At 37.7% G+C, this 27,745-nt stretch overlaps 1 protein-coding gene across 3 annotated transcripts in view; it reads right to left on the minus strand.

Annotated features, from left to right (window-relative positions):
* LOC117431287 (glutamate receptor 1-like) overlaps window positions 1–27,745 on the minus strand; it is a 92,790-nt gene that overhangs the window by 62,993 nt on the left and 2,052 nt on the right. For all 3 annotated transcript variants that reach the window (XM_058996101.1, XM_058996100.1, XM_058996102.1), the window contains exon 3: window positions 8,546–8,785. In XM_058996101.1, the coding sequence (XP_058852084.1) occupies window positions 8,546–8,785 (240 nt within the window). The remainder of the gene's footprint in view (window positions 1–8,545; window positions 8,786–27,745) is intronic.

A 27,745-nucleotide genomic window follows, 5' to 3' on the forward strand; every position in this document is an offset into this window, starting at 1 on the left:
TAACCAGCTCAGAGAAAAACAAACCATCATGTACAGTACCCAGTCATGATTTAGTGAATTGGCCCTTACCAAAGGACTTCAAACGGAGCAGTGGTACAAGAAAGAAAAGGTGTTAATAGTTGTTTTTTTTGTCAGACTGCACACTGCTTGCAATTATAACTGTCATATGAGCTTTGACCTCAGAGGGTAACCGCAGAGGGCACTGCCAGTGGAATCATTTTCCATATCCTTATTTCCTGAAATCCACAGGAAACATTTTATCATAGAATATGTCCATATTCCCTGGACTCTTCTTAAGAATAAAGAAATAAATAAATAAATAAATAAATAAATAAATTGAATTCAGTTTTTCATCAACAAAACACAGAACAGAAAAGCTTTTTTTAAAAAACATTTATGTTAAATTTATATAAATTTGTTAAAAGATTAATTAGGATATGGATAACACAAGCACCATAATATACTCTATAGGATAAAAGAAGTGTTTCACAATTTGATAAGTGATTCTGCTGTTATATGTGTGACATACAGATGAATGGATGTAATTCCATCAGGGATTGCTGGTGAACGGATTAACCACAAAAAAACACAAGAGTTGCTAATCACAAGAACCCTCACATGCATGTGCAGTGTTTTGTCACAATAAATATACTGAGACCAATTTTCAAATTATTTGAAAGAATGGAGTAATTTGAGCCACAGTGTTCCACATTTCTACCTTCTTTCTTCATCTCTTTTTAAAAATATCTACAATGCAGAAAATTTCGCAGTATATCGCTTTAGGGGGATTGCTCATAAAAAGGAACTGAATGCACTGCTCAGTTCAGTAATGCAACATAAAATCAGAATTAGATACTAATTTGATATTCAAAACTTCACTGTGTCAAAAAACATTCTTCAGCATTTGATAAGGACATGCTGTTCTCTGCCAGGTGTAATGATCTCCAACAAGGATGGACATGATTGAACCAAGCATGAACACTATAAGCCCTGAAATGGTGACAAATCAGGTGCAGGGGACCACGATTTACTAGCATTTGTTTTATTCAACTAATGGTTTTTGTACTACAGCAGAAGTAATGTTGTTTATTGTCAGAGTTTTACATAATCAAAATGTCAGATAAGGACAGAGTATGACAATTATTTGTATCCCTGTCTGCAGTTAAGGAAAGTGGGATACTGCTTTTTGCACTGCTGAGTAACTTAGTACATTCATCAGTGCACAGAAAAGTATTGACTTGTACAATACTGGCCTTTCTCACGTGTTGAATACTGCAGTACTGCCTGAGCATTCAAGGACTATCCTCTATTCAGACACCACTACTCTAGATCAGTGCACCCTTTCACTTCTAGTCTCATATTGTATGTGGAAGGTATACAGTTAGCTGTCACTTGAGGTAAATGTTTCAGCCTAATACCAGAACGTTCTGCATACCTTTATTTTTCTGAGCAAGAAGAGACCTTATGCAGAGCTTATACAGCAGGTTTAAAACATTAAGTCATACGTCGTAGGACATTTTCACCCTTTAAGATGTTCAAATACACTGGGGAGATATGCACTTGACAAGCCTTCAGCTCGGGACTCATAACTCCAGTAGTGGTGAACTACCACCTGGGTAGAGCCTTCATCGACGTGTACTATTGCTTAAATAATCAATTGATTTATTTTACACTTCTGTTATCTAAGTGTTGGTTATGGAAACTGTCACTATATGCCTGTCAATATTACCATTAGTTTGGATTGTTGAACAGAACTTACGAGTAAGCAACTGGGCTGAGTGAGTTAGTTTGGTGTTTGAACTACACATGCCATATTGATCTGTTTTTCACATTCAGAATTAAAACACATATTTTCACTGTGTAGAGCTTCTGCCCTGTCACAACTCCCTCACAGTAATTTTAACTGCAGACCCACAACCTCTGTCTTATCACTGGTTGGCATTACGTGCTACTTGCATCAGCAGGAGGTTAATAATATATCCTGCAAACTCCATTCTAGTTCAAAGAAGTGTAACAAAATCATCAACCAAAAATGGCATTTTGAAAAAAGGAACACTTTGTTGCTATATGACAGAACAGGAAAGCTGCAGTACCACGGACAGCTCCCACCAAGTTAGAACAACTGACATTGTGAGTGTGGTTAGCTTTTATATGTGTTACTCATCTTGGATGTTCAAGAGATTGTACATTAAATAGTTCCTGGGATTCATAACAAAAAAGAAACCTTTTACTCTGCAAATAAAAACCCACACTGTGGTATTTCAAGATGTATACCTCTTATAACCTTGTCAAAGATAGTAAAAGGGACTATTTTAAAACAGAAACCAACAGTATGCTGTAGATTCACAAACTTAACTAGCTTTTCAATTTGTGAATACAATCTCTGAAAAGTAGCAAGCATATTGTATAGGGAATAAGGATAATAAACTAATTTCCTGGCAATTCTGTCATCTGTTGAGAACCAAGACAAGTGTAAATGCAATTCCTTTGCAAACAACACATTTGATAATAAATAATAATATAAATATGCACACAGCTGTGTACAACAGGAAGTACCAATGGGTTTAAAGTATTCAGAACGAATCAATGATAGATACAAGTCAGGAGGAGGGACATTGCCCAACTGCACTGGGAAAGTGTTTTTTTTTTTTGTAGGTTATTTTATTTATTTATTTCACGGGGGAAAGGGCTCAAGTCAATGTAAATTGAGTAACCATTTCCAGTGTGTTTCCGATATTTATTGGATATACACCGATTTCATTTTTTTTGTATCAGGGTGTTTTATTGTTGTTTTTTATCGGTTAAAACCGAAAATCAGAGGCCCTAGTTATATACTGTATACTTTAATTGCCTATATTTTCCACTATGAACAAACTGCCCACTCCATATTAAATTAAGTGAATGCTAGTCAGAGCTGGTGGTTTGCTGGTTTTCAGCAGGTTAGACTGGTTCATGACCTTTGTTGAGGAGCTTGTTAAACTGGTCCAAGAAAAAAACTGGTCCATTAAAAAAACATTTATAGTTAAGTCAACTGTTTTTTCAACACTCCTAAATGTATCTATTGCTGTAAACCTTATCTGGGATTGTGTACACCAGCTGGATTCTCAGAAAGAGGCCAGGAAAGAGTTGTTCCAATTCCCAGTGTATAGTTTGTAAACATTTAGTAAACTAAATTGTAGCATTTACAAGTTTAAACTTAAACAGCTCTAATCCAAACATCCCCACAAGTCAAACCGGGAACAAAAGCTCCTAGTGAGTCTGTGCAGGGAATGACAGCTGCCAAGTCTCTTAACACTTCTTTCAATTTAGATATCTTCCAGCCCTCTAGTCATTGCATAATCCCTATGCCCTTAACTAGCATTATCTTGTGGCTGAATACAGTTTTTACATACTTTAATGAAACAGAACAGAGTAATACACTCTCCTGGATGTTGTACATTTATTACATACACTCTGTGATTAAAATAAATAAAACTTATAATAAATGCAATACCCCCCTTCGAGACATTGGATTTAGTAATATAATCATCATGAAGTAATTACTTTTCTTTTCTATGGAAATGTGCTCTGTGTAATTAATGCAAAGCCACAGAAAGCAAATATTTTAATAATGTTTAATTTCTGTTTTCAAATCACTCTTGGATGCAGGGGTCAGCTGTTTTGGCACTGGGGATTCTCTCTCCACAAAACTCAGTTTCAATGCCAAATGTGCAACAGGGATGAAGAATGTACAGCTTCTGTATCCTGCTGCCTATGTGAATTAATCTAGCAGCATGGGTGAAAAAGGCTGTGACTCATTTTAAGAAAGGGTGTATATATATATATATATATATATATATATATATATATATATATATAGTAATATAGCGGGGTGTGAGAGACGGCAGGGAGGGGGTTAAAACCTCCCTGCAAAGAAAAAACAAAAAGAAACATGTGAGAATGCACTGTTTTGTATTGCTTTATTGTTTTATTTAATTTTCTAATTGATTTGTTAATTGGTGTATTATTAATGATCATCCGCACCTGGGCTTTATTGAGGGATTTAAAAGGAGAGCAGGCAGTCTGCTCGAGGCTGCTGAGTAGAAGGAGGCAGAAGAGGTGCTCTGTCTCCGAGTAGCCAGAGAAAAAGTAAGTGCGTTGTCAAACCGGTGTGTTTCAGTTTGTGGTGTCAGGTAAACGGCTTAGCCGTCCTGCAAGTTAGTCAGGGAATAACCTGTTAGTTAGTGCTCGTACAGAGCTAGGTGTTTATTTTGTGTATTTGTTTTATTTTTGTCTTTATTAAAAAAATTAGCGCAACCGCGCAAGAAAAGCCATTTCTGTGTGCTGGGTCGTAATTTTAAAGGGGCACGAACCCGAGTGAGTGGCAATCGTGTTACTATATATATATATATATATATATATATATATATATATATATATATATATATATATATATATATATACACATATTCAATGATTGTTATAAAATTTGTATGCTCATGCAAAGGTTCTAAACCACGATCGTCCAACAAATGTCTCTTAAGCCAGATATATTTCCATGAGCTCCCCAATATGGCTCTTTTAATTTAGAAGTGGGGTATCCCATTTAAGGCTAGAAAAATGCTTGCAAGATATTGATGCTTTGTGAGCCACTGTAAAATAATACAGTATGACAAATTGCTATAAATAAATGAAAATGATGTAAATATGACTAAAACTACTAAACACTTACAGTGAAAATGTGTTTGATCATTTCCATCTTTACACATAGATATACAGCATACATTTACTAATTTTCCATGAAATACATATACAATGGAAGTTTTATGGTGCTATAATTGAGCAATCAAAATGCTGCATTAAATAAAGGGAATGAGGAGTGAAGGATCACTTATATAAGCCAATGTCTCTGGAAAAAAAACACTACCCTCCGGCATTAGCACCCCTGTTCATTCATTGCTCTGTGTTGAATGACTACCATAATAAAGTGAATTGAAACTGACAAGACAGGTGATATAAATACTAAGGCGTTTGAAAAACTGCCATGTCCAATTCCACTTGCCTTACAAGTTAGTTTAAACTGCTTCCATGGAAAATATTTGCATTCGATACTATTGAAAATCTAAAATGCTCAAATGACAACTATTCTATGTGCTTTAGACCACCTCCCCCCTCCCCCCCAAAAAAAGGAGCTGAGGATCTGGACTAGCACTTCAGGGAACGCAATTCCATTTCAGTAACAAAAGGCAGAAGGTTAACTACAGTCAAATCTGTCCTAAATAGGTCATGCATTTAAAAAAATGTTACAGAGCACATAAAAACTACACAATTAATCTTGTCACACACAGAAACAGTGCCTGAGCAATCACTGTATTGTAGTTTCTCCAGTAATAAAGACGACCACTTGAAAAATTTAATCTATAGCTATCGACGTTTGCCATTCCTTGAAACAAAGCTTTTCACCATTCCTCCTCTCCTTTTTTCTGAATCAATCTGGTTACTATGGGAAAACCAATAGTGGCAATAAATAAGGCTAAATAAGCCGAGAAAAACAAACAATAAAGGATGCTTTCTCAAGTGCCTCTTAATCCCAAGGGGCTATCTTAGTGGTTACATAAAACTAACTGTGAATACAATTAGCCTTATATCTCATTTCAACGGCTTAGCCTTACAAGCAAATACAAATAAAAATATCCAAGACCCTGAGGGGGTTTAGGACAAGGAAACAGTGCTGGAGGATGAATGGCTGAATGACTCAATTTCCAATAAGTTTTACCTGAAATTTTGCTAGAGCGTTTTGAAATCATGGATGAGAGTTTAAGTTTGAGTTGACTGCCATAGACATGCCGTATGTATTGCAGGGAAGATCACCCAAAGTGCCTTTTTATTAGTAAGCACCATACTTGTAGTTGAGTCCTCAAACCTCAAGTCCGAGTCCATGTCCAAGTCCTGAGTGTCGAGTCCGAGTCATCAGGATCAGAGTCCGAGTCACGAGTCCTTGAAACAAACTCAAACCATTTTTCCTTAAACTAGTGGTAGTAGTGGGGGAACCGTTTACCTAATGGATGTTCCTTTCACCTCTGACTATAGCATCTACTTAGACTTCAATTTGGGTAAAATCTTCCAATTTGATTTAGACATTGCCAGAATGTACATATACTGTGTTCTTAAATAGTAAACTTAGTATTATTTTTATTATTTGTTTTGCAAAACAGAAACGTTATGTTTCACTTTCATTGCATTTGCACTTTTATTAAATCTGTAATACAATGATGTCTTGTATGGTTATTCTTATTTCATTCATTTTTGTTTTCAGTAAACTCAGGTGACCAATGTTCTATTGTTTTCAGTGCAAACAAATAAATTATATTCCAGGACATTCAGGGAGCTCAGCAAAATCAAATTACGTATTTTTCAAGAATGCAGTTTTAGAAATGTATTTCTACAGTGCTTAAAAAACTCAAAACACGGTTTAAAGTAGTAAAGAGAAAAGCTTGTTAAAAGTCAAATAATTACTTACTTGTTTAAATAATGAACACTATTTATTCATAATAAAACTTAATGCAAAAGAGAGAAAAAAAATGGTCTGCGATGTTTGCAGTTGGATCAGTTGGAAATTGCTTCCAATTTCTTATTCTTACTATGACTATGACTGGAAGACAACTGGGCTAACCAGTGATTGGATAATGTTTTGATGGGTGGTTTTTTTTTGTGCAGTTTCCTAGTAACTGTACTATTACTTGTGTAATAGAAAATAAAAAAGGATTCATCATTAACACAGTAATCTGTCGCATATCTGACTGCAGTGGGTCCAGAGTAAGTAAAAAGTCAGATGAATGAATCTTGTTTTAAATACCATTATACACAGCTGTAACAATTACTATATTTGTTTTGAGATTCAGCATTTATTAGGGAGCTCCCTTAAATCCCTTGTTTAGAAAGCTACAGGGTATTACTTCTTGTGATAAGTAACCGTGTGGGTGCGTGCATTCGCTGCTGAGTGACAGGCAGGAGATCGAGACAGAGGTTGAAGTTGACACGCCCCCCGCAGACGAACAGGATTTATTTACATATCAAACACACTGAACAGCTCATGTGACACTACCAGTAATAGCAGCGCACGGAACACATACAACACAGTCTGCAAAAACATTGATAGGATCTGCAATCACTGAACTAATCTTCTCTGTTCAATAATAAACTAACGCTGCTGAAGAGGTTGATCATGGCGGATAAACGGATAGGGCGGATATGTGATGGGCAGATACACGACGGATTACTTCAAGTCACGGAGAACGAATGTCCGAGTCGAGTCCGAGTCATTTGCGGCCGTGACTCGTGTCCGAGTCTGAGTCACGAAAAATGCAACTTGAGTACAAGTCCCGGACTCCAGTCCTACAAGTCTGGTAAGCACCAGTGTGACCAGCCTAATCTAGTGCACTACAGTGTATTGCTAGCAAAGCAAAAGAAAACATGGTCTAAAGTAGCAGATCAATAGATGGTTCAGATCAATAGATGTTTTTTTCCCACATGTAGAAATATATGAGTGCAATAAAAAAACACTCAGAATGACAGCAAAAAAGAGAAATGGACAGTTTTAAAAAAGAAAGAAAAAACAACAACAAAGTTTTCATTTCTACAGTGCCAGACCATTTGGTTCCTCTTCATAACCCTGAGCATAGGGTTTAAGGGTATGAGAAGCAAGTTCCAACAGTGTGAATAATGAAGTGAAGCAAAAAAAACATAGGAGAACACAAGTTACCATGGAAAACACAACCACATCCTATCATATTGCACCCCCTGGCCTGGCAACCACATACATAATGGGATTGCAATATGGCAGTCTGGCTCTATTACCTCCATACAAAAAGCATGGATTTAAAACAGCTACTTAAAAAAAGGCAACACAAAATAACATTGCCACAGTTTTAAGCTTATGTCAGAGGGTTTCATTTGAGTGGTTTTACTGTAGAGGGAAAGCTTCTGGTTGTTCTTGTTGCTATATATTAAAACAAATGCATCGCTTGTAGTTATTGCACTGTGTAAAGGGGAGCAGGGTTAACAAGCTGTACGGCTGCCCACCTCCTGTTTATGGAATCAGCTAAACAATCAGGCACATACCTCAGACACATAACGGTATTCTCATCTCATAATCAACCTTCTCTTTTTAATGAAAAGCACAGTGTACTAAATAAAAGGCTGGTTATTAATGGACAACACATATAGCTGTATTGTTTTGCTTGTATATTAATAAAGAAGTATATAACAGAGTTATAGGAATGCAAGCGTCTGTGTATTGTCTATATCTGCAATCGCAGTGCTTAAACAGACATTGGCTTTCTGCCTCGGCCCATTCACTTTTATTGCTGATATTATCCACATGCATAGAGGTTCACAGTTCTATAACTTTTTTTCTCAAGTTTTTGTTTTTATTTTTACAGCAGGTGACCTTTCACACTACACACACACACACACACACACACACACACACACACACACACGATAAATAGAAACTCAGCAATGAACAAACCCGTTCAGCAAAACACATAGAAACCAATTCTCTTACCTGCCTCTGCATCGTAAATATACACAAATCTTGTCCATTTGTAATGGTCTATTACGTTGACCAGGGCATCCTGTAACTCCGGCCGTAACTGCATGACAAACTGGTTTGAAGTTTCGATGGGAAAACTTGGTGTAACAAAGCACACATGCAGAGCTCCGCAGAAGGACATGAGCATGTTTACAGTCTTTTTGTCATACAATCCAATGATGGCGTAGACTCCTTTTGAAAACTGCGAACAAACTGACAGGGGAAAAATAAATATTAGTGGATTTGGTTGACTTACATTGGTACATGCAAACAGATATGGTTTACAATATGTTCCATGATACACTTTGGCTGTCAGTTTAGATAGTAATGTACACTGCTGGCTGTTTATTTCAGGTTTTTGAAATGTATATGGATCTAAGCACAGAACCATCCACTTACTGTACTTTTGGGCTGCCTTGAATATTTCATTGGCACACAGCAAAACCTGTTGAGGAATTGCCTCACACTGGGGATCAAGACCAATGGCTCAAATATTGAGTAGAACATGATTTTACTGAACAGATTCATAAATACAATAGAATACATAAAAAAGACAACACCATACTGATCCACTATTTGGCCTCCTGCACACTGTGTTTAGTGAGGCGATGGTCTGATAGATATTTTAAGACAATGATTGGAGACCCTGATATAGGAGGGTGCTGTAGAGGCAGAGAAGGGAGAGATGGTGGGAGGCAGATGCTAGAATCATTACTGCTGGCTGACTGGAATACTGGGATTTTATACCCTGAGGAAAATGACATAGTATCTTCTCCTGAAATATGCTTATGGGAATGTGAATTTACCTAACTGTCTATTTGAGGTAAACTCACACCACAATTTTGCTATTAGGCACATACCTAAGTGTCTGAAAACATTACAAATCTATTTAGGGGACCAGAGAAAGAAAACCAACAATAAAAACACATCCATTGCGCTTTTTTGAAAAATGCTAGTACTGGTTGCTTATCACAAGCACATTCTAAAAAGCCAAAACATATTCATGTTCAACAATAGCTTGAATCCAAACAAATAAAACAAATCACATTAACATATTGTATGTAAAATCAAAAATTACACTCTGACTAGGGTATGTGGATGAAAATGATAACACAATTACCATTAAACAAATTACCCACAGAATCTAATTTTGGAATCATAACTTCATTTAATTCCAGCGACAAAATTATTATTATTATTATTATTTATTTCTTAGCAGACAAAATTGCTGCTCTAAGGAACGTAACCTTAAATCAAACAGCTGGATTCTAACAATTTATTTTCCATACATTGTTCTTGTTATATGAAAAGAATTTGTGAAGGTTCATGGAGTGCCGAGTTTATTTCTCACAAAGATGGTCGTAAACAACACACCTTGCCTCCTGTGCATGCTGGACAGTTTCTCTGCAATCCTCATACATTGAATAACTATCTCTTTCTTTTTGCTCAAAGAGCCAGCTGTCCAATGTTTGAGTATGGTTCATACCATTCTCTAGGGAGCATGTGTTTGAAAACAAACACTGGAGGTATTTATAGGTTCTTGATAATTTTTGTTATTCTAATATATATAGATATTTATGCACGCTTAAATATGTTGCTGTTTTGACTATTATACCTTATTGTAATTAGTTGAATTTGTTATTTTAATTGAATACACAAGTTTCGCCTCTTCCCCTAAAGGCAACTGCATAGGGTTCTATTTTAATATTTTAAACTGTGGCAGATCTCAATAATGCTATTCTTTAACTCTGTTAAACCATCTGGTGTTTTATTAAATACAATACAAAGACAGTGGACAGAGTTCAGGTCAGACATCCGAAGTTGTATGCCATCAATATTAAGAACCGAGGTACGAGTCAAAAAATAACCCCAACTAAAAACTGTGGCAAAGCCTACAGTAAAGAACTGCACTGCAATGAAAGCAAATGTTTAATGTATGGGTTCTGTCAGTATCACAAGCCTGTATCACCATGTCACAAAGACGGCCGGAGTGGGTGGCGTCAGACCAGAAGCAGGGAGTAAACAGACAGAGACTTGGGGTTTTGGTGGAGCTGAGCGAATGGTTTCGCTCAGCATTTAATAAAACAGCACAGAAAATAAAAGGTTTGAACAGACAAAAACACGGGACACGGCACTTGCGCCAAAATAAACAGACATACAAAACGACTAAACACTAACACACAGGTGAAACGGAGACGAACAAACACGGTGAGTACAAACAAAACACTTATTATATTTACGCTCTTACTTTCAATTACTCCTCTCTCTCTCTCACCCGTTCTCCACTCCCGAACACCTAACCTACGAGTGACTAAAAATGTGCCTATTTATACTGTTGTGCTGGGATTCAATTACTAATTAATTATTCACTTGAATCCCAGCACGTGAATTAATTCTGTGCAACCCCATGCTCACATATTACATTTAACCAGCACGTGAAGTGATTTGTGCTCTCCTCGTGCCTAAATACAAATCTACACTTTTTAAATACACGTGAAACACAGACCCGTTTATATCCCGTGTACCAATCTATACACCAACATTAACATACGCACGCAACACACAAATGCACACAGGGACGGGGCACATTGCCACATATACCCCCCCTTGTGCGCAGCACACATGGCCTCAACGGCCACCTCCCCCCTTAAAAATCCAGCAGTCCAGGACAAAGTCTCGGGCTGGGAAGGGAGGCTTCAGTGGGCCCATGGCTGGCCATGCTGTCAGCACCCCTGCCGGTAGTGGCACGGCTGACAGCCTGTTGGTCCACTCCTGCAGCGAAACTGCTGCTGGGGAAAGTGGTCTCCAAACCTCCTCCCCCTTCTTTGTGGCCGACAGCTCCCCTTTCTGGGGCTCCGGCCACCGTACTCCCCGTGGTGGAAGTACGGGAAGCAGAGACAGCTCCTGCTGTTCTGCTTCTGGCGGTGGTGGAGGCAGAGGCAGCTCCTGCTCCTCTGCTCCTTCCGGTGGTGGTGGCGGAGGCAGAGGCAGAGGCAGCTCCTGCTCCTCTGCTCCTTGCGGTGGTGGTGGCGGAGGCAGAGGCAGCTCCTGCTCCTCTGCTCCTGGAGGTGGTGGAGGCAGAGGCAGCTCCAGCTCCTCTGCTCCTGGCGGTGGTGGAGGCAGAGGCAGCTCCAGCTCCTCTGCTCCTGGTGGAGGTGGAACCAGCAGGTATTCACCCTCTGCTGGTGGAGGTGGGAGGGGCAAGCAGTCCTCCCACTGCGGTGAAGGTGGAACCAGCAGGTATTCACCCTCTGCTGGTGGAGGTGGGAGGGGCAAGCAGTCCTCCCACTGCAGTGGAGGTGGAACCAGCAGGCATTCACCCTCTGCTGGTGGAGGTGGGACCAGCAGGTATTCACCCTCTGCTGGCAGCTTGGGTCCTAGGGCTGTGGAAGCCCCGACTTCCCTCTCTTCGGGCTGTGGACGCACCGACTCCTCCCTTTTGGGCTGTGGACGCCCCGACTCCTCCCTGTTGGGCTGTGGACGCACCGACTCCTCCCTGTTGGGCTGTGGACGCACCGACTCCTCCCTGTTGGGCTGTGGACGCACCGACTCCTCCCTTTTGGGCTGTGGACGTTCGGGCTCCCCCCACTCAGGCGTAGGACGTTCGGGCTCCTCCCACTCAGGCGTAGGACGTTCGGGCTCCTCCCACTCAGGCGTAGGACATTCGGGCTCCTCCCGCTTGGGCTGTGGACGCTCAGGCTCCTCCCGCTTGGGCTGTGGAGGCAAAACCAGCAGGCATTCTTCCTCTGCTGGTGGAGACGGGGACAGCAGGCATTCTTCCTCTGCTGGTGGGACTGCTACCTGGGCTGCTGTTCCACTTATAATTGCCTCCAGGTAGCTGAGGACCAAACCCACACCTTCCTCCCAGGTGCTTACGGTCTGTTCCCTCGCATAAGCCTCCCATCGTTCCCTATCCATAAACTCCAGGAACTGGACGACTACAGGGATAGACTGGGCCTCCAGCCCAGCATTTTCCAGCATCCAGTCCCGCACTTTGATGGCGTCTTCTGCCATTTTTTTTTTTATTTTATATATATTTTTTTTTTAAATCCAAAACTGCGGTTCCTGCTCTGGCCTGAGTCCTGGAGGCGCTGTCGATCCCACGCAGGACACCACGTGTCACAAAGACGGCCGGAGTGGGTGGCGTCAGACCAGAAGCAGGGAGTAAACAGACAGAGACTTGGGGTTTTGGTGGAGCTGAGCGAATGGTTTCGCTCAGCATTTAATAAAACAGCACAGAAAATAAAAGGTTTGAACAGACAAAAACACGGGACACGGCACTTGCGCCAAAATAAACAGACATACAAAACGACTAAACACTAACACACAGGTGAAACGGAGACGAACAAACACGGTGAGTACAAACAAAACACTTATTATATTTACGCTCTTACTTTCAATTACTCCTCTCTCTCTCTCTCACCCGTTCTCCACTCCCGAACACCTAACCTACGAGTGACTAAAAATGTGCCTATTTATACTGTTGTGCTGGGATTCAATTACTAATTAATTATTCACTTGAATCCCAGCACGTGAATTAATTCTGTGCAACCCCATGCTCACATATTACATTTAACCAGCACGTGAAGTGATTTGTGCTCTCCTCGTGCCTAAATACAAATCTACACTTTTTAAATACACGTGAAACACAGACCCGTTTATATCCCGTGTACCAATCTATACACCAACATTAACATACGCACGCAACACACAAATGCACACAGGGACGGGGCACATTGCCACACACCACCACACAAAGAATGTTTTTATTCAGTACATTAAATATGTATGTTGTTCTACAAAGGAGAGGTTTCTATATCCCCAGTTTGTGAACACTAAAACAGAAAATAAATATTCGCAAATTACCAGTGAAATGGAGTGTCTGGCCGTCAATGGGTTAAAGTTTTTATCCTGGCATTTCTTTGCTCCGCTGGTTCTGTCAAGGTTTGGTATGGATCTCATGTTTGGGTATTTACTGAGCAGATTGAAATTCCATTCTGTTTCCTGACCTTAGCCTGAGTCACACTGTGAAGTGTATTTTCATAGTGAGAGAGAAGACAGACAGAGATGGAGGGAGCCCAGACATTGAGTTTCAGTAAAGTGCATAGGCAGCACATAGACCTTGTGAGTCACCCTTTGGGATTTTCAAGCCCTGTTTGCAGCACACTGAGTAAAGGTCTCATCCCAAGACAACAAGTCACACTGAATCGGAAGGCTCTAGATCTGTAAATGTGTCACAAAAAGCAGCCGCAATCTTAAAATGCTAGCTGATTTAATAATTGGGTTCATAAAAGCCAAATGTTATCCAAAAGTCAAATGTTTAGAATTTTGTTTCGACTTTATCAGATGCTGGGATTTTATATTCAGTATTTATTTATTGTATATTACATATACACATCAGTGTTTTACACATTAATATTGTAGTGAGTTATTGTGCTTCTTATGGGTTATCTGCGCCGACCAATATTCTAAATATATTACACATTTAGAACCTAATATCCCTATTAAACAAAATATTATTTAAGCATTGAAACAACAGAGTAAATAGCTTCATATTACATTTTCTTATTTATTTAGTCTTTGCCAGCCCTATATTTTTATGATATGTGTACTAATTATTAAAATAACTCCACTAATTTGTTGACATGCTTTGATTAAGAGTTCCGGTGCTGTTCTTCAGTTCTAGTTGTCTACCAATGCCATCTGTAACACAGGCTAGATAAGCAACTGAGTGTCTTTAGTGTCACAGCACCATCGAGACAACTGTGAAAAGTCAACAGAAAGCTAGGGCTGCAACGAAGTGTACATTTTGACCTTCGAAGGTTCGGAATACATTACCGAAGGAAGGTTTGAACCTTCCATGGTGCTCATTTGCATAATTTACTGGTAACGTCGCCATAGCTACTTGTTTATATTTGATTGAAAATCCTATTTTAGGGGTAATCCATATGGAATAAAACATTCACATGTAGTTTAAAAATATGTTATATAGAACAGTAATCATGTTTTTATAATTTAAATAAAAATAAACGTTTATTTACACGTAATTGAAGATGGTTGCGATACATACAGTAAGCTTGCACTGCACAACTGAAGTGGAGGCAAAACAAAGCTTTATTTAACAGTCACCGTTCTAAGCAGGTTAACAGTCACGTTTTACTACTACTAAAAATATTAATAATAATAATAATAATAATAATAATAATAATAATAATAATAATAATAATAATAATAATAATAATATGAACTTACGCTTGTCAAGTAACCCCGGAGATATATCTCCATGATACGAGTCGCTTGCAGTCTGCATTCCACTTTTTTTTTTTTTTTAAAACAATCTTCGAATCCCTGGCTAGCGAATGAACATTTGAACCTTCGAACACAGCCCTACAGAAATGTGAAGCTAATTCCTCTCTGTAGTGAAGTCTGTTCTCCAGAGCTAAATTCTTTCACGCAGAAGCCCATGCCAACCAAACAGAATACATGTCAGGGTATTTCTGCAGTCAGGGGCTGAAGAAAATATGTATTTTGTCAGATGTGACTCATTCATACAAAAGTGTGTGCTACAGATGTCAGGTCTTTCTTTTCCCAATAAGGTATCGGATAAACAGCCCCCATACAATACTTCTGTAAAGGTAACAGTATCGATCTTTCTCATATTAAGCTTGTCCCAGCCATTTGAAGCCATTTGGTCCATCAGAGTGGATGACAAAATGCACAGTAATGAAATATTCACTGGAGATGCACTACTATCATGATTTTTTTTTTCCCCACAAGCCTTCAGAAAACAAAAGCAAGTAGCATTTAAATAGGGGCGATGAAAAATTTAAATAAATTCCGCTTTAGACAGATGGTGCTGGAACAATGTCTCATTCATGTAATAGATGCAAAGAGACAGTATTTTTTCAGAAGACAAACTCTCAGTAGAAAATAATGACAAGTCAATATCTACAATCCAACACCTCCCTTTTTTGTATAACCATATTGATCATTCATAATTTCGTATATTAATTGTGCTCAACCTTTCTTTAAAGCATTTATTTCAAAACTTCTGGTTGACAATTCTAAGCCCAAGGGACAGTTTTGGAGCCCAGGTGGTCTAGATGCTGGTTTTCTGATGCGTGCTCCTGAAGGCTATATCCAATGGATGGAGATAATTTGCACATTACACAGAACACTAAGCTTTACTGGCGTCAGTGTTTTTCTTTTAAATTAGGAGCATCCTCGTGGGATCTCAGGTGCCAGTGGAATGACTTGTACACACTGTATATAGTGTATTGTTGTGACACTCTTGGCAGTTATAACAGAATAAACCAGTTCTTTTTTTTTTTCATAAGACTGTTTATGACATAAATATACAGTTACCTTAAAACCTTGCTTTAGGGCAATCTCACACCCATTTATACAGTCCTGATTGGCTCCTATTGATGGCAATATAAAGTCACCTTCAATATTAAGGACATCCCTGTATTCAGTAGTATGGCCACCATCTGTACTCCCAAATGTTTTAAAACCTGTTAAATTACCTTTTTAACAAAACCAACATAAAACAACTAACTGCCTTTTTAAAAAATATCCAAAAAAAAATGAAATTTGAAACCTTTTTAAATAATATGAATGCAATGGTATTAATTTATTACAAGAAATGCCATGTCCCTTCAGTAGGAAGACTCCCTTTAAGACCACCCTTAAACTGACCTCCATGTTTCACTGTAATTATAAAACACATAATACCATGTAAGTATTTTTGTTTAGGATGTTTTAGAATCTTATATCAAACAGACTATATGTCACTGTACAAGCAGGCCCTGCACCATCAAATGTCCCTTTTTCTTACCCAAGTTCACTCTCCTTAGCGGTTTAATAATAATAATAATATTAAACCGCTAAGGAGGGTGAACTTGGGTGGGCCAAAAGTGTATATTATCTTCCTTGTTTCATTTTCTAATTTTATCCGATACAAATTGAAAAGCTCACATCCATTTAAGAAGCCATGAGAGAGAGATGTAGTTAAGGAAAGTTAACAGAGAGTGAAGAAAAAGGTTAGTCAATTCAGATTAGTGCTGTTCTGTACAACAGTTGAAATTATCAAGCTCTTTACTGCAAAGGAAATACATATTTTTTTGCCATCCCTTCATTTTATTTAGTTTGAAAGTCATGGTATCGCAGAGCAGTATCACTGGTAAGAAACTTGTACTTTACTTGAACAAAAGTTATTGTATTTCTTGCTCTTATTGTATTATTTGTATTGTAACGCTTGAAATGTTTTTGCTTACGATTGTAAGTCGCCCTGGATAAGGGCGTCTGCTAAGAAATAAATAATAATAATAATAATAGGGAATAGAAGTCCCGGAATCAAGCTTTGCATGGGGCCACTGTGTGACAAACGCCGCCACTGTACAGAATACAACGTATACATCAAAAGATTTACAAAATGAGGTGATAGAGACACAGTAAAATGGTACTTAATCAAATTAAAGACAAATATATGCATTCTGAATCTAGTGGGTACTATATCAAAAGTGATGGGGCATGAAAGTGCAATCTGTCCATCATGGTAAGATTTGTTAGTGATTTTATACCGGAGGAACATCTGACTGGCTTGCTTGAATTACATCAGTTGGATGTAGAATACGTTACAGCTCAAATACTAAAGCACCTCTCTGAAGTAGGTTTTAATGCTGAAAACATCAGCCAGTGCTACGATGGTGCATCAGTGATGAGTGGGGTTAATGGAGGTGTGCAGGCTTTGCTGCAAAGAAAACTAGGAAGGCACATACCGTACATACATTGTTTCAACCATCAGCTGCACTTAGCAGTACTGCATGCAATTCAAAGGGAACCACGTGCATCTTTGTGATTCTCTGTATGCATTCTTTGGAAAGGAAGAAAAAATAAAACTAAAAAAACAATTATATAGATCTGCTGTACAGTAGTTTAAATAAAATGAATGTTAAGGTAGTTTAAGTTTAAAGGAATAAAAAGACAGCACATAATAAAAAGAGGTAGAGATGAAGACATCATCTCAAGTGATGTACACATGGCTGTCAGAGAGGCACTGAACACATCTAAAAGAACACTTAGTATTTGGTGAGACTATTTACTTTTGTTTATTATGGAATTACCTATAAGCCTATATTATTACTGCAATCAGCTAACAAAATTGATTTATCTTTAAATGTATGTCTAAACCGGTTTGTTCAATTTTTGATTATTCTGTATCTTTTTGCTAATTTTACAATACACATTCCTTTGCAACACATGCAGCATGCTAAATATAGGAATATGTAGAGCCCAGTGTTTTTCGCAAATACAAAATAACACAAAATAAAATTAAATGCAACATATAAAATGAAATAAAATGAAAAATCATTACAAAGCAAACACAGAATTACATTCTTAAATTGGGAGGTTTATACAAAAAATACTTTAAATAAATACTTGCACTCATAGTTGGGAAGGCTCAGTCTTTACAATAGACACGGTCTGAAGGGAAACGGAAGCTCTGTCTAGCACTTGCGCAGATGTATAATTAACAATTAAACAATGCTATGAAGAATTTGAGCGTGAGGGGATGTATGCAGCCGACGGTGACAAAATAATGATGCTGATGATAATGACTGTAACTGTCAGCTGGAATGGGAGTCGAAAGATACCGTCATTAAGCATTAGCTGTTTATTCCTTTTGGGGAAAATATGGCTTGTTTGCTTGTATTAGTATGCTAATTTTTCGTTTTATTGAGAAACTCCAAGCTTGTTTTATACTGAAGCGCTGTTTCAGTGCAATGGGATTGAAATACAACTCCTATCACTTTTTTTAATGTGTAGATAGATAATATATATATATATATATATATATATATATATATATATATATATATATATATATATATATATATATATATATATCATTGTATTTTTATAGAGGACATGGGCAGTATTTACTGTAAATAGGCAGTTAAAAAAAAAATAGTGGGGGACTTCACGTACGTTACTGTTACTGCCGCTAATGAGAAATTACGGTAACTAAATTATTTTTCCGTGCTAGGTCTGCATGTCAAAATGTTAAAAAAAAAAGCAGATAAGTAAGCAATGAGGCATGACAGGATGTGTGATATACTGGATTATCACCAGGCCCCGGATGTGTTGCAAGCCTGAAGCAGAGTGGCTTCAACCACCTGGGGCACATGGTTCCCTAATTTCAAATGGGTTAACTAACTAGAAAATTATATATATATATATATATATATATATATATATATATATATATATATATATATATATATATATATATATATACACATATATTAAATATCTTTCCGCTTAAAACTGATCTCAGAAAAAATAGTTCCATATACAGTAACTTTAAAAAAATAAAACAAAAAAATGCATTCATTTAAAAAAAATAATAAAGCGATTTATAGATGTTGATTGAACACTGCCTGAAAGTGCAGTTTTTCTTGATTTGTTATACTTCTTGGTTTGTTCATTACACAGCACAAATGAGTCTGCCTTTAGTCACGCAGACCCTTCTTCACAAGATCTGCGACAGTAGCAGGTGGCAGCACTGTTACCCCAGAATAGTGCTTCACAGCGGCGACGTTTGCAATATGGAATACCCGGTCACTTATCAAACTGACTCTGTGGTTTATGGCTGGATAACGTGGACAACTACTGGGCCTGTGTTAAACAATTTAAAAAAACGCAGGGCACAGCAGAAGAGATAGATTCCTCCAGGTACGATGGTATTATGTGGAGAGAAAGGTACTGCAGGAATTTAACCACAAAATGCTCTTTTAAGAGCCACCCAAATGTTGTTTTAAGAAGCTGAAAGTTTAAGATATTTTTTAAAAACTATGCATTTTCAGAATGGGATAGGGAAACGCTGGCAGAGTTCAGGGAGAAGGAGCAGAGCGATCAGAATGGTAAGTTTGAATTGATCTGAATACTTACTTTTGCTTTATTTCACCTACACTTCGGTTTCCTAAAAGGTCAATATTTACATAAATCTGGTTAGTTTTTTTCAAAATTCTAGTGGCGTATGGATACCTACCAGTGATTTGCCCCTTTTTGAAAAGAAGTGCCAACCCATGGTGATATGCTGTAATAACACCGACATGTGACCTATTTTGACCAATCAGGACAGTATTTAAAATATCCATTTTATATGCTTAATAAAAATATGTATATACATCTATTTGAGCTATTTTATTAATGTGTACCTGTAATAAAACAAAACAAAAATAAAATGAATTTCACAGGGCTCTAGGAATATGTAATTATTGAACTGTACTGTGCATCAATAGTATGTAGCTATACATACTTCTGATAAAATTATTCAATTCCTGTTCCAGTAATCAAATTCAAAACTGTTCACGATTGACAGCTTGAACTAGATAAAATAATTATCTGTATTAACAGAAGTAGGCGGGTGAGGGCCTATAAAAATGCAGGCCTAACTGCCTAACAGTGTTGAATGAGCCACTTTACTTAGATTAAACTAAAGATGTGACCTTCTGACAGTGAGCTGATGAGTATACTAATTCATTGTCCGCACAAGCTGTAAGCATTTATTCACCTCTCACATGTTATACAGTAATTATTTAAAATACCTCCTCCCTTGAGGTTGCCTGTCTTACCTTGGCAAACTGCTGCCAGTCCTCAGTTGCTTAAAAGGGAATTTTAATACAAAGCTCCCCCCCCCCCCCCACAAGTTCATGATAAATATTTATAAGAAGCACTCTCGAGACCAACCATTAAGGATTTTAATACAGTGATTTGAGGTCATTTGGATGCTACTTTCATAGTATTATCAAATCCGTCTGGACTAAACATAAAAAGTTAAGGCATCCCATATCAACATGGAAGCATTTGCTTACAAAGGAATTCATGTCATTAATTTTGTAGCCCACACTATTTAGTTAGGGTTGACCTACAGCACAGGAAGTGATCCGATACTTGCCCAGTAAGCACATTTTAATATTACTGTGCTGTTCTTGGAAAGATGTTCCCAATTAAAGTAAACAGATGCACTGGGCTACACAGAAGGGTAAACTATAGAAAAAATAGTACACTGTTTCCAAGGAAACATATGTTAGTTTAAAACTCTAGTAATACACAAATTAGCTTAGTAAATTGTCATACTTTATTTTAATTTCATTTGATAGTATTACAGTAACTTATTCAAAAGGGCCTACCAATGTTATCCTATTCAATGGGGAGTTGATCATTTTGAAGTAGGGATCTGATGTTTACTGAAGAGTTTAGTTGGCCTTTTTATATTAAATGAACAATTGACAAATGCTTAACATTGGTAATGTTTTAAGTTAATTGCTAGTTGTTGACTTAAAATAAAGCATAACCAAATTGACACGTTCCCAGTAGAAGTTTTTATCAAGTTTATTTTGTATGACTACAGATTCCACCGTTGAGTGTTTTATAGTTCAAAGCGGAACATGATTATGAGACACTGCAGCCTTAGAAAAACGAAAGCCTTCACAGAAAAGATAATGATAGCAATCAAATACTCACTGCAATGCCATTTTCACAGTTTGTTCAGTCTAAGAAATGTTCCAGAAGTGTCTTCAAATGTGTACTTTCAGAAATCAGAATGTAGGCCTTCTACAATTTCACCATGACATGTATAGAATAGAACGTTGCAATAACTAAGCCATGCATTAATGTTAATGAATGCAGTAGTTTGACTAAAAATCTGCAAAACTGTACACAGCAGTTCTAAAGTCACTTTGGGGCTTAACAGCAATGATGGAGTTCGGGAATTTTAAAGTAGATATGCCACATGGTGTGCTCCACAGAGTCACAACTTTGGTTTATACGGGGACCACTGAATTCCTGGTTTAAATAACAAAAGGAAATGTACAATTGACAGGATTTCAGTCACAATGGGCAAGACCACTAAGCAACTTTCATATTAAGAGGTACACTATTAGGCACTAGGTTGACTGGTGATTCTGTATCCAAAATCCCCAACAAAATAACTGGTGTGTTACAAGGATCAGTTCAAAAACGATGGTTCGCGTGGCCATGTTAAAGAACAGACCTTCGTATCAGATACCCAAACCTAAACTTCCTGGTAAAACTGAAACACATCATTCAAGATAAAAATCATATTACCAGGCCTCCAGGGGCCGGAAAGATTCATCAATGGCTGCATGTTTTCTTGTCTGACAGACTATTATTTATAAAATGTCTTGCTATGTGTACTCGTGCAATATATGCCTAATTACATGTTTTTTTTAAAAAAAAAACACAACTCTGTTTGATTTCAGTGTTCAGTAGGTTATAGATATGACATGATGATATTTTAATACAGGGTTTGTGCATGCTAAAGTATAATTACAATTGAAAACTGTATTAAACATTGTGTTAACCAATATACAGTACAAACCGTACACTGCCGGTCAAAATGATGGTGTCACCAGTCTTAACACAATATGAGTGGGACATTCATTCACTGTCCCTTTTATTCAATTCAGACGCCTTACTTACTAAATATCTTGGTATCCTTCAACTGCTAATAATGTCCTCTTTATATACTGTATATATATACAGCTCTGGAAAAAATTAAGAGACCACTGCAAAATTATCAGTTTCTCTGGTTTTACTATTTATAGGTATGTGTTTGGGTAAAATGAACATTTTTGTTTTATTCTATAAACTACTGACAACATTTCTCCCAAATTCCAAATAAAAATATTGTCATTTAGAGCATTTATTTGCAGAAAATGACAACTGGTCAAAATAACTAAAAAGATGCAGTGTTGTCAGACCTCGAATAATGCAAAGAAAATAAGTTCATATTCATTTTTAAACAACACAATACTAATATTTTAACTTAGGAAGAGTTCAGAAATCAATATTTGATGGAATAACCCTGATTTTCAAGCACAGCTTTCATGCGTCTTAGCATGCTCTTCACCAGTCTTTCACATTGATGTTGGGTGACTTTATGCCACTCCTGGTGCAAAAATTCAAGCAGCTCGGCTTTGTTTGATGGCTTGTGACCATCCATCTTCCTCTTGATCACATTCCAGAGGTTTTCAATGGGGTTCAGGTCTGGAGATTGGGCTGGCCATGACAGGGTCTTGATCTGGTGGTCCTCCATCCACACCTTGATTGACCTGGCTGTGTGGCATGGAGCATTGTCCTGCTGGAAAAACCAATCCTCAGAGTTGGGGAACATTGTCAGAGCAGAAGGAAGCAAGTTTTCTTCCAGGACAACCTTGTACTTGGCTTGATTCATGCATCCTTCACAAAGACAAATCTGCTCGATTCCAGCCTTGCTGAAGCACCCCCAGAGTCCAATTTTCAGCTTTGCCCAACACCTGGTCGTCTAATGGTTAGACGGAGACCTGGGGAGGCCTACAAGCCACAGTGTCTCGCACCCACTGTGAAATGTGGTGGAGGATCGGTGATGATCTGGGGGTGCTTCAGCAAGGCTGGAATCGGGCAGCTTTGGCATGAATCAAGCCAAGTACAAGGTTGTCCTGGAAGAAAACGTGCTTCCTTCTGCTCTGACAATGTTCCCCAACTCTGAGGATTGGTTTTTCCAGCAGGACAATGCTCCATGCCACACAGCCAGGTCAATCAAGGTGTGGATGGAGGACCACCAGATCAAGACCCTGTCATGGCCAGCCCAATCTCCAGACCTGAACCCCATTAAAAACCTCTGGAATGTGATCATGAGGAAGATGGATGGTCACAAGCCATCAAACAAAGCTTGAATTTTTGCGCCAGGAGTGGCATAAAGTCACCCAACATCAATGTGAAAGACTGGTGGAGAGCATGCCAAGACGCATGAAAGCTGTGCTTGAAAATCAGGGTTATTCCACCAAATATTGATTTCTGAAGTCTTCCTAAGTTAAAACATTAGTATTGTGTTTTTTAACAATGAATATGAACTTATTTTCTTTGCATTATTCGAGGTCTGACAACACTGCATCTTTTTAGTTATTTTGACCAGTTGTCATTTTCTGCAAATAAATGCTCTAAATGACAATATTTTTATTTGGAATTTGGGAGAAATGTTGTCAGTAGTTTATAGAATAAAACAAAAATGTTCATTTTACCCAAACACATACCTATAAATAGTAAAACCAGAGAAACTGATAATTTTGCAGTGGTCTCTTAATTTTTTCCAGAGCTGTATATATATATATATATATATATATATATATATATATATATATATATGCAAAAGATGTCAATGGTCAAGCCATCTCACAAGTGCAGTGGTACCCACAGAATACCATCAGTTTTTGGGCATGTAAAACCACTCTGGGCAGGGTTTTTAATAGCCAGTTTTTCCCCACTCAGGCCATTGTCTCCTCTTTAAGAATGTATCCCACAGGTACATGGGCACCCTCCAAATAATATCAATTTACAACCAATACTGACTGGTTATGTGGGAGAAGTGTTCTTCATTTTGCTGATGGTGGCTTTAATATTGAAAGTGGTTTCCCATTGCTGTCTATGGGAGTAAATTGGGAAAGTGAAAAAGTGGCCTTGACTATGGGGTGAATCTTTACTGTTGTGTGCAATCTTTTTGTGCCCTATTGTCATAGAAAATGCACCAACCGGACTTCAATATCTGGCATTTACAGTGCAGTGTTGTATTGAGTGCTTTATATTTAAAGCTAAAGGGGTTCTGTTATATAAATTTTAAAAAGGCTTCTTAAATGAATAATTTCACAGTTGTAATTTGATTTTCTGAACAATTTGAAAAATGGGGAGCACTGTTTTAGCATGGTAGAGTAACTGCACATATTCTGAATGTTAGTTTTTTCATCAAGTTACTAAATGAAAAAAAATACAGAATGCATCTTCGTAAATCTAAAAAGTGATTCTGTTTTATACAGTATGTATAGTAATAAGGTACTGTTTGTATTTTACTATCTTCATCGCTGGAGCCATTTTATACAGCTGTAACCTACAGCACTCTGTATTAGATCACTTGATTATCTTGCAAAGCAAATGATAATTCTCAAGGGCTTGAGCTAAACCCAGTCTTCGTATGTGTCTGAATCAATTTGACAATCAAGCTCTGTTACAATGTATTCTGATAATTTATGGAAAATGTGTTTTCATGGAGAACGGTTAGAGATGTTATTTTACTCTTACTGAACTTTAATATGCTTTCAGGCTGAAACAAAATGTATGCAAAAATCCATTACGTACAGATCAGATCAGATTTATATGGTAATATAAACAATTCAAGAACATCAATGTGTCACCTCTCAGACCTGAGAACTATTTGTTATACATTTTGGGGTTGATGTAAGGATACGAGAAAAATGCAGCGTATGTGTTCACCTGGCATTCTGCACCCACGAGCTAATTTGCACTTTGACATCATTAATCCATTAAAATTATATTGAAATGTATTGAGATGAAGAAAAGAGCATGGAATTGCACAGGATCTACATACTTTGTTTGGGATGCCGGAGGATGTTATCGTCTCACTCTGCAGGTCATCCTAGACCTGCTAGCTGAATTGTGGGATGAGCTACACCCCAGCATTAATCTAGGGACCGTTATCCCTGCACATGTGAAAGTGCTGTGTTCTCTGCACTACTTAGCCTCTGGTTCCTTTGAGACCACAGATGGAATGTCTTGAGGGATAGCCCAATCCACCTTTTCCAGAGTGCTAGACACATTTCTTGATGTCATGCTGAAAATGGCAGGTCAATATATCATTTCCCAACTGATGTTGGCTTTTCCAAACAACTCGGTTTCATGCCAAGTGACCTCAGCCTCTTTTCCTTTGCTTCCGTTACAGTGACATTTCTTTTTTATTTGTATTTTCATGCTCCACAACTACTGCTCTCTGTACTTCTAACTCTGCAAGTGCGGCCACTAAATAGACCGATGTGCTCATTGAGTACCTCATTATCATAATTGCGTGTGTTGAGTAATTTGCATTGCTCTTAAGCTTACATAGGGCGCAGTGCAAAATAATTGCCTGGCTGCAATGCAATTTGAATTTTGCATCAGCAATTATTTGCACTGCGCCTATACATACATCATCCCCTTTTTGTCTACATTTATAGTGGTGTAGCAAACTGGTAACTGACCCACAATTATTATGATGCACATTTACTCTAAAAGGTCATGCAGATGTGTTTCATCAACAATAAACAAGCAAGGTATAGACACCAAAGAGTAGTTTAAAATTATGTTTTGTACAATAGCTTTAAAACTGAATCCGTTTGAAAAAAATCTGAGAAAAAGTACCAAACCTCCCACATTGCAACCCTTCAGAGTGACAATCCCCCCCCCCCCCCCCTCCTCCCCCCTCCCCCCTCCCCCCTCCCCAATGCATTTAGTACATTTTGAATAAACTTTTATTGTTGCAAAACTTGTCTGAAACAACTGAAATACCAGCAGGTCCCTTACTTTTACATTCAAAGCTGTAAAATGCTTAGTACCTTTGTCTACCAAATAGTTCATAATAAAGCTATCAATCACCCTGTAGAATACCACAAAAGGAATGTAATTATCAGTCAATATCCCCTGTAAACTCCACATTTCACTCCCAAGCTACAATACTCCTTTGACCAGTTCACTATTAAGAGGCAGTTTCATTCTTAAAGCTCTTGTTATGTTTCTGGACCATCTGCAAACTAACAGCAGTACTGTGGCAGGCTTTTTGTTCTGTTCAGTTCATAAAATAATTGTCAATCAGCTGCCCAAAGCATGCCAGTGATTTTAATTTCCACACCCACCTCAGTATTTAGCGGGGCGGGGGGCAGTTAATGGAGAGGGGGGGTTACAGAGCAAAGTGGTCCCAGCTTGATGGATCAAGCCACCTGCAACCCCTTTAGCCCAGAGATCTTAGGAAGGACACAAGGTGAATTGAGCAATATGAACAATGTAAATGAAAGTAAGGATAGGGGCATACTGTTGACATTTGGGCAACAGCGAAGTCCATTGTACATGAACTAAAGGCAATAGATAACGTAACATAGCCGAGTGAAAAGATATTTCAATGTGATGCTTTGTATTTCTGTACGACGTGTTACAGGTGTTCATGGAAACCTAGCTTCTTTCTGTAAAACAACAACGTACTTAACGTACTTAAAATAACAGCCTTCCCAGTTTACAAGTACAAGCACTTTTTTACAGCAAACAATGTTGCCATCTAATGGTGTATCACCCACAAACACAGTTATGCATATACATGGATTCAACAATGCAACAAGTCTGTTACCAAACAAATCTCAATTTCACAAACCCTGGTAGAGTATGAATATGCTGTAGTGTATTTGACTAACTGTCATCAGGCCAGTGGAACATTTTAGCATCAGCTCAGTTGTAAATATACTCAATAATAGATTCAGCAGGCTACAAGGTAAAAAGCTGCTTACTCTCACATTGACATGCAACAACTGGATTGCTGTCCACCTCAAACAACAGGTTTTCATTTGGAAGTCCTGTCAGAAACGAACTAATTTTATACACTTGGGATGCCACTGTTCAGTTTGACTTGATATTGATTATTTTGGTTTAGTTTCTTTACGTTTTCTTTACATATTACAGTAGTTGCTTATAGGCTGCTGTATGGAATCATTACCACCATCATCAATACATGTGTGCATCATTATGGCAATCAATATACAGAATTATCCTAAAATGAAAAACCATATAGCACAGAATCATTTCACAGTATCTGTTTTAACCACCATTGAACCAGACCAGATAAAGCTGCTATGCTACTTAAATTAAAGATCTACCTAATAAGAAACCAATAAAAAGTTCCAAAATATCCATCATACATATATGATCAATAATAAAAATAATAAATGAGTCATTAATATTTTAAAAAATGCTACAGTTATAATCAATCTGATGAATAATTCAGTAAACTCTCCAGTGGGAAAAGCAGTCCTTAGTAAGAGGATTTACTGGTGCAGCAATAACAGCTGGTTACAGGTGTTCCAACTGACAGCTGTCTGCTATAGAGTGATAATAATAATAATAATAATAATAATAATAATAATACATCCATTTAATTTCTTTAGATATTATTTTCCGTCATACGAACACTGTTTAGAAAATGATTTGCATTTGATTATTTAAAAAAAAAACAAACAAAAAAAAAACACTACAGCATGCTATCTTACTACCAAAGAACAAAATATTTGTTTATTTGTG

The sequence above is a fragment of the Acipenser ruthenus genome, chromosome 22, assembly GCF_902713425.1.
Source record: "Acipenser ruthenus chromosome 22, fAciRut3.2 maternal haplotype, whole genome shotgun sequence".
Lineage (NCBI taxonomy): Eukaryota > Metazoa > Chordata > Actinopteri > Acipenseriformes > Acipenseridae > Acipenser > Acipenser ruthenus.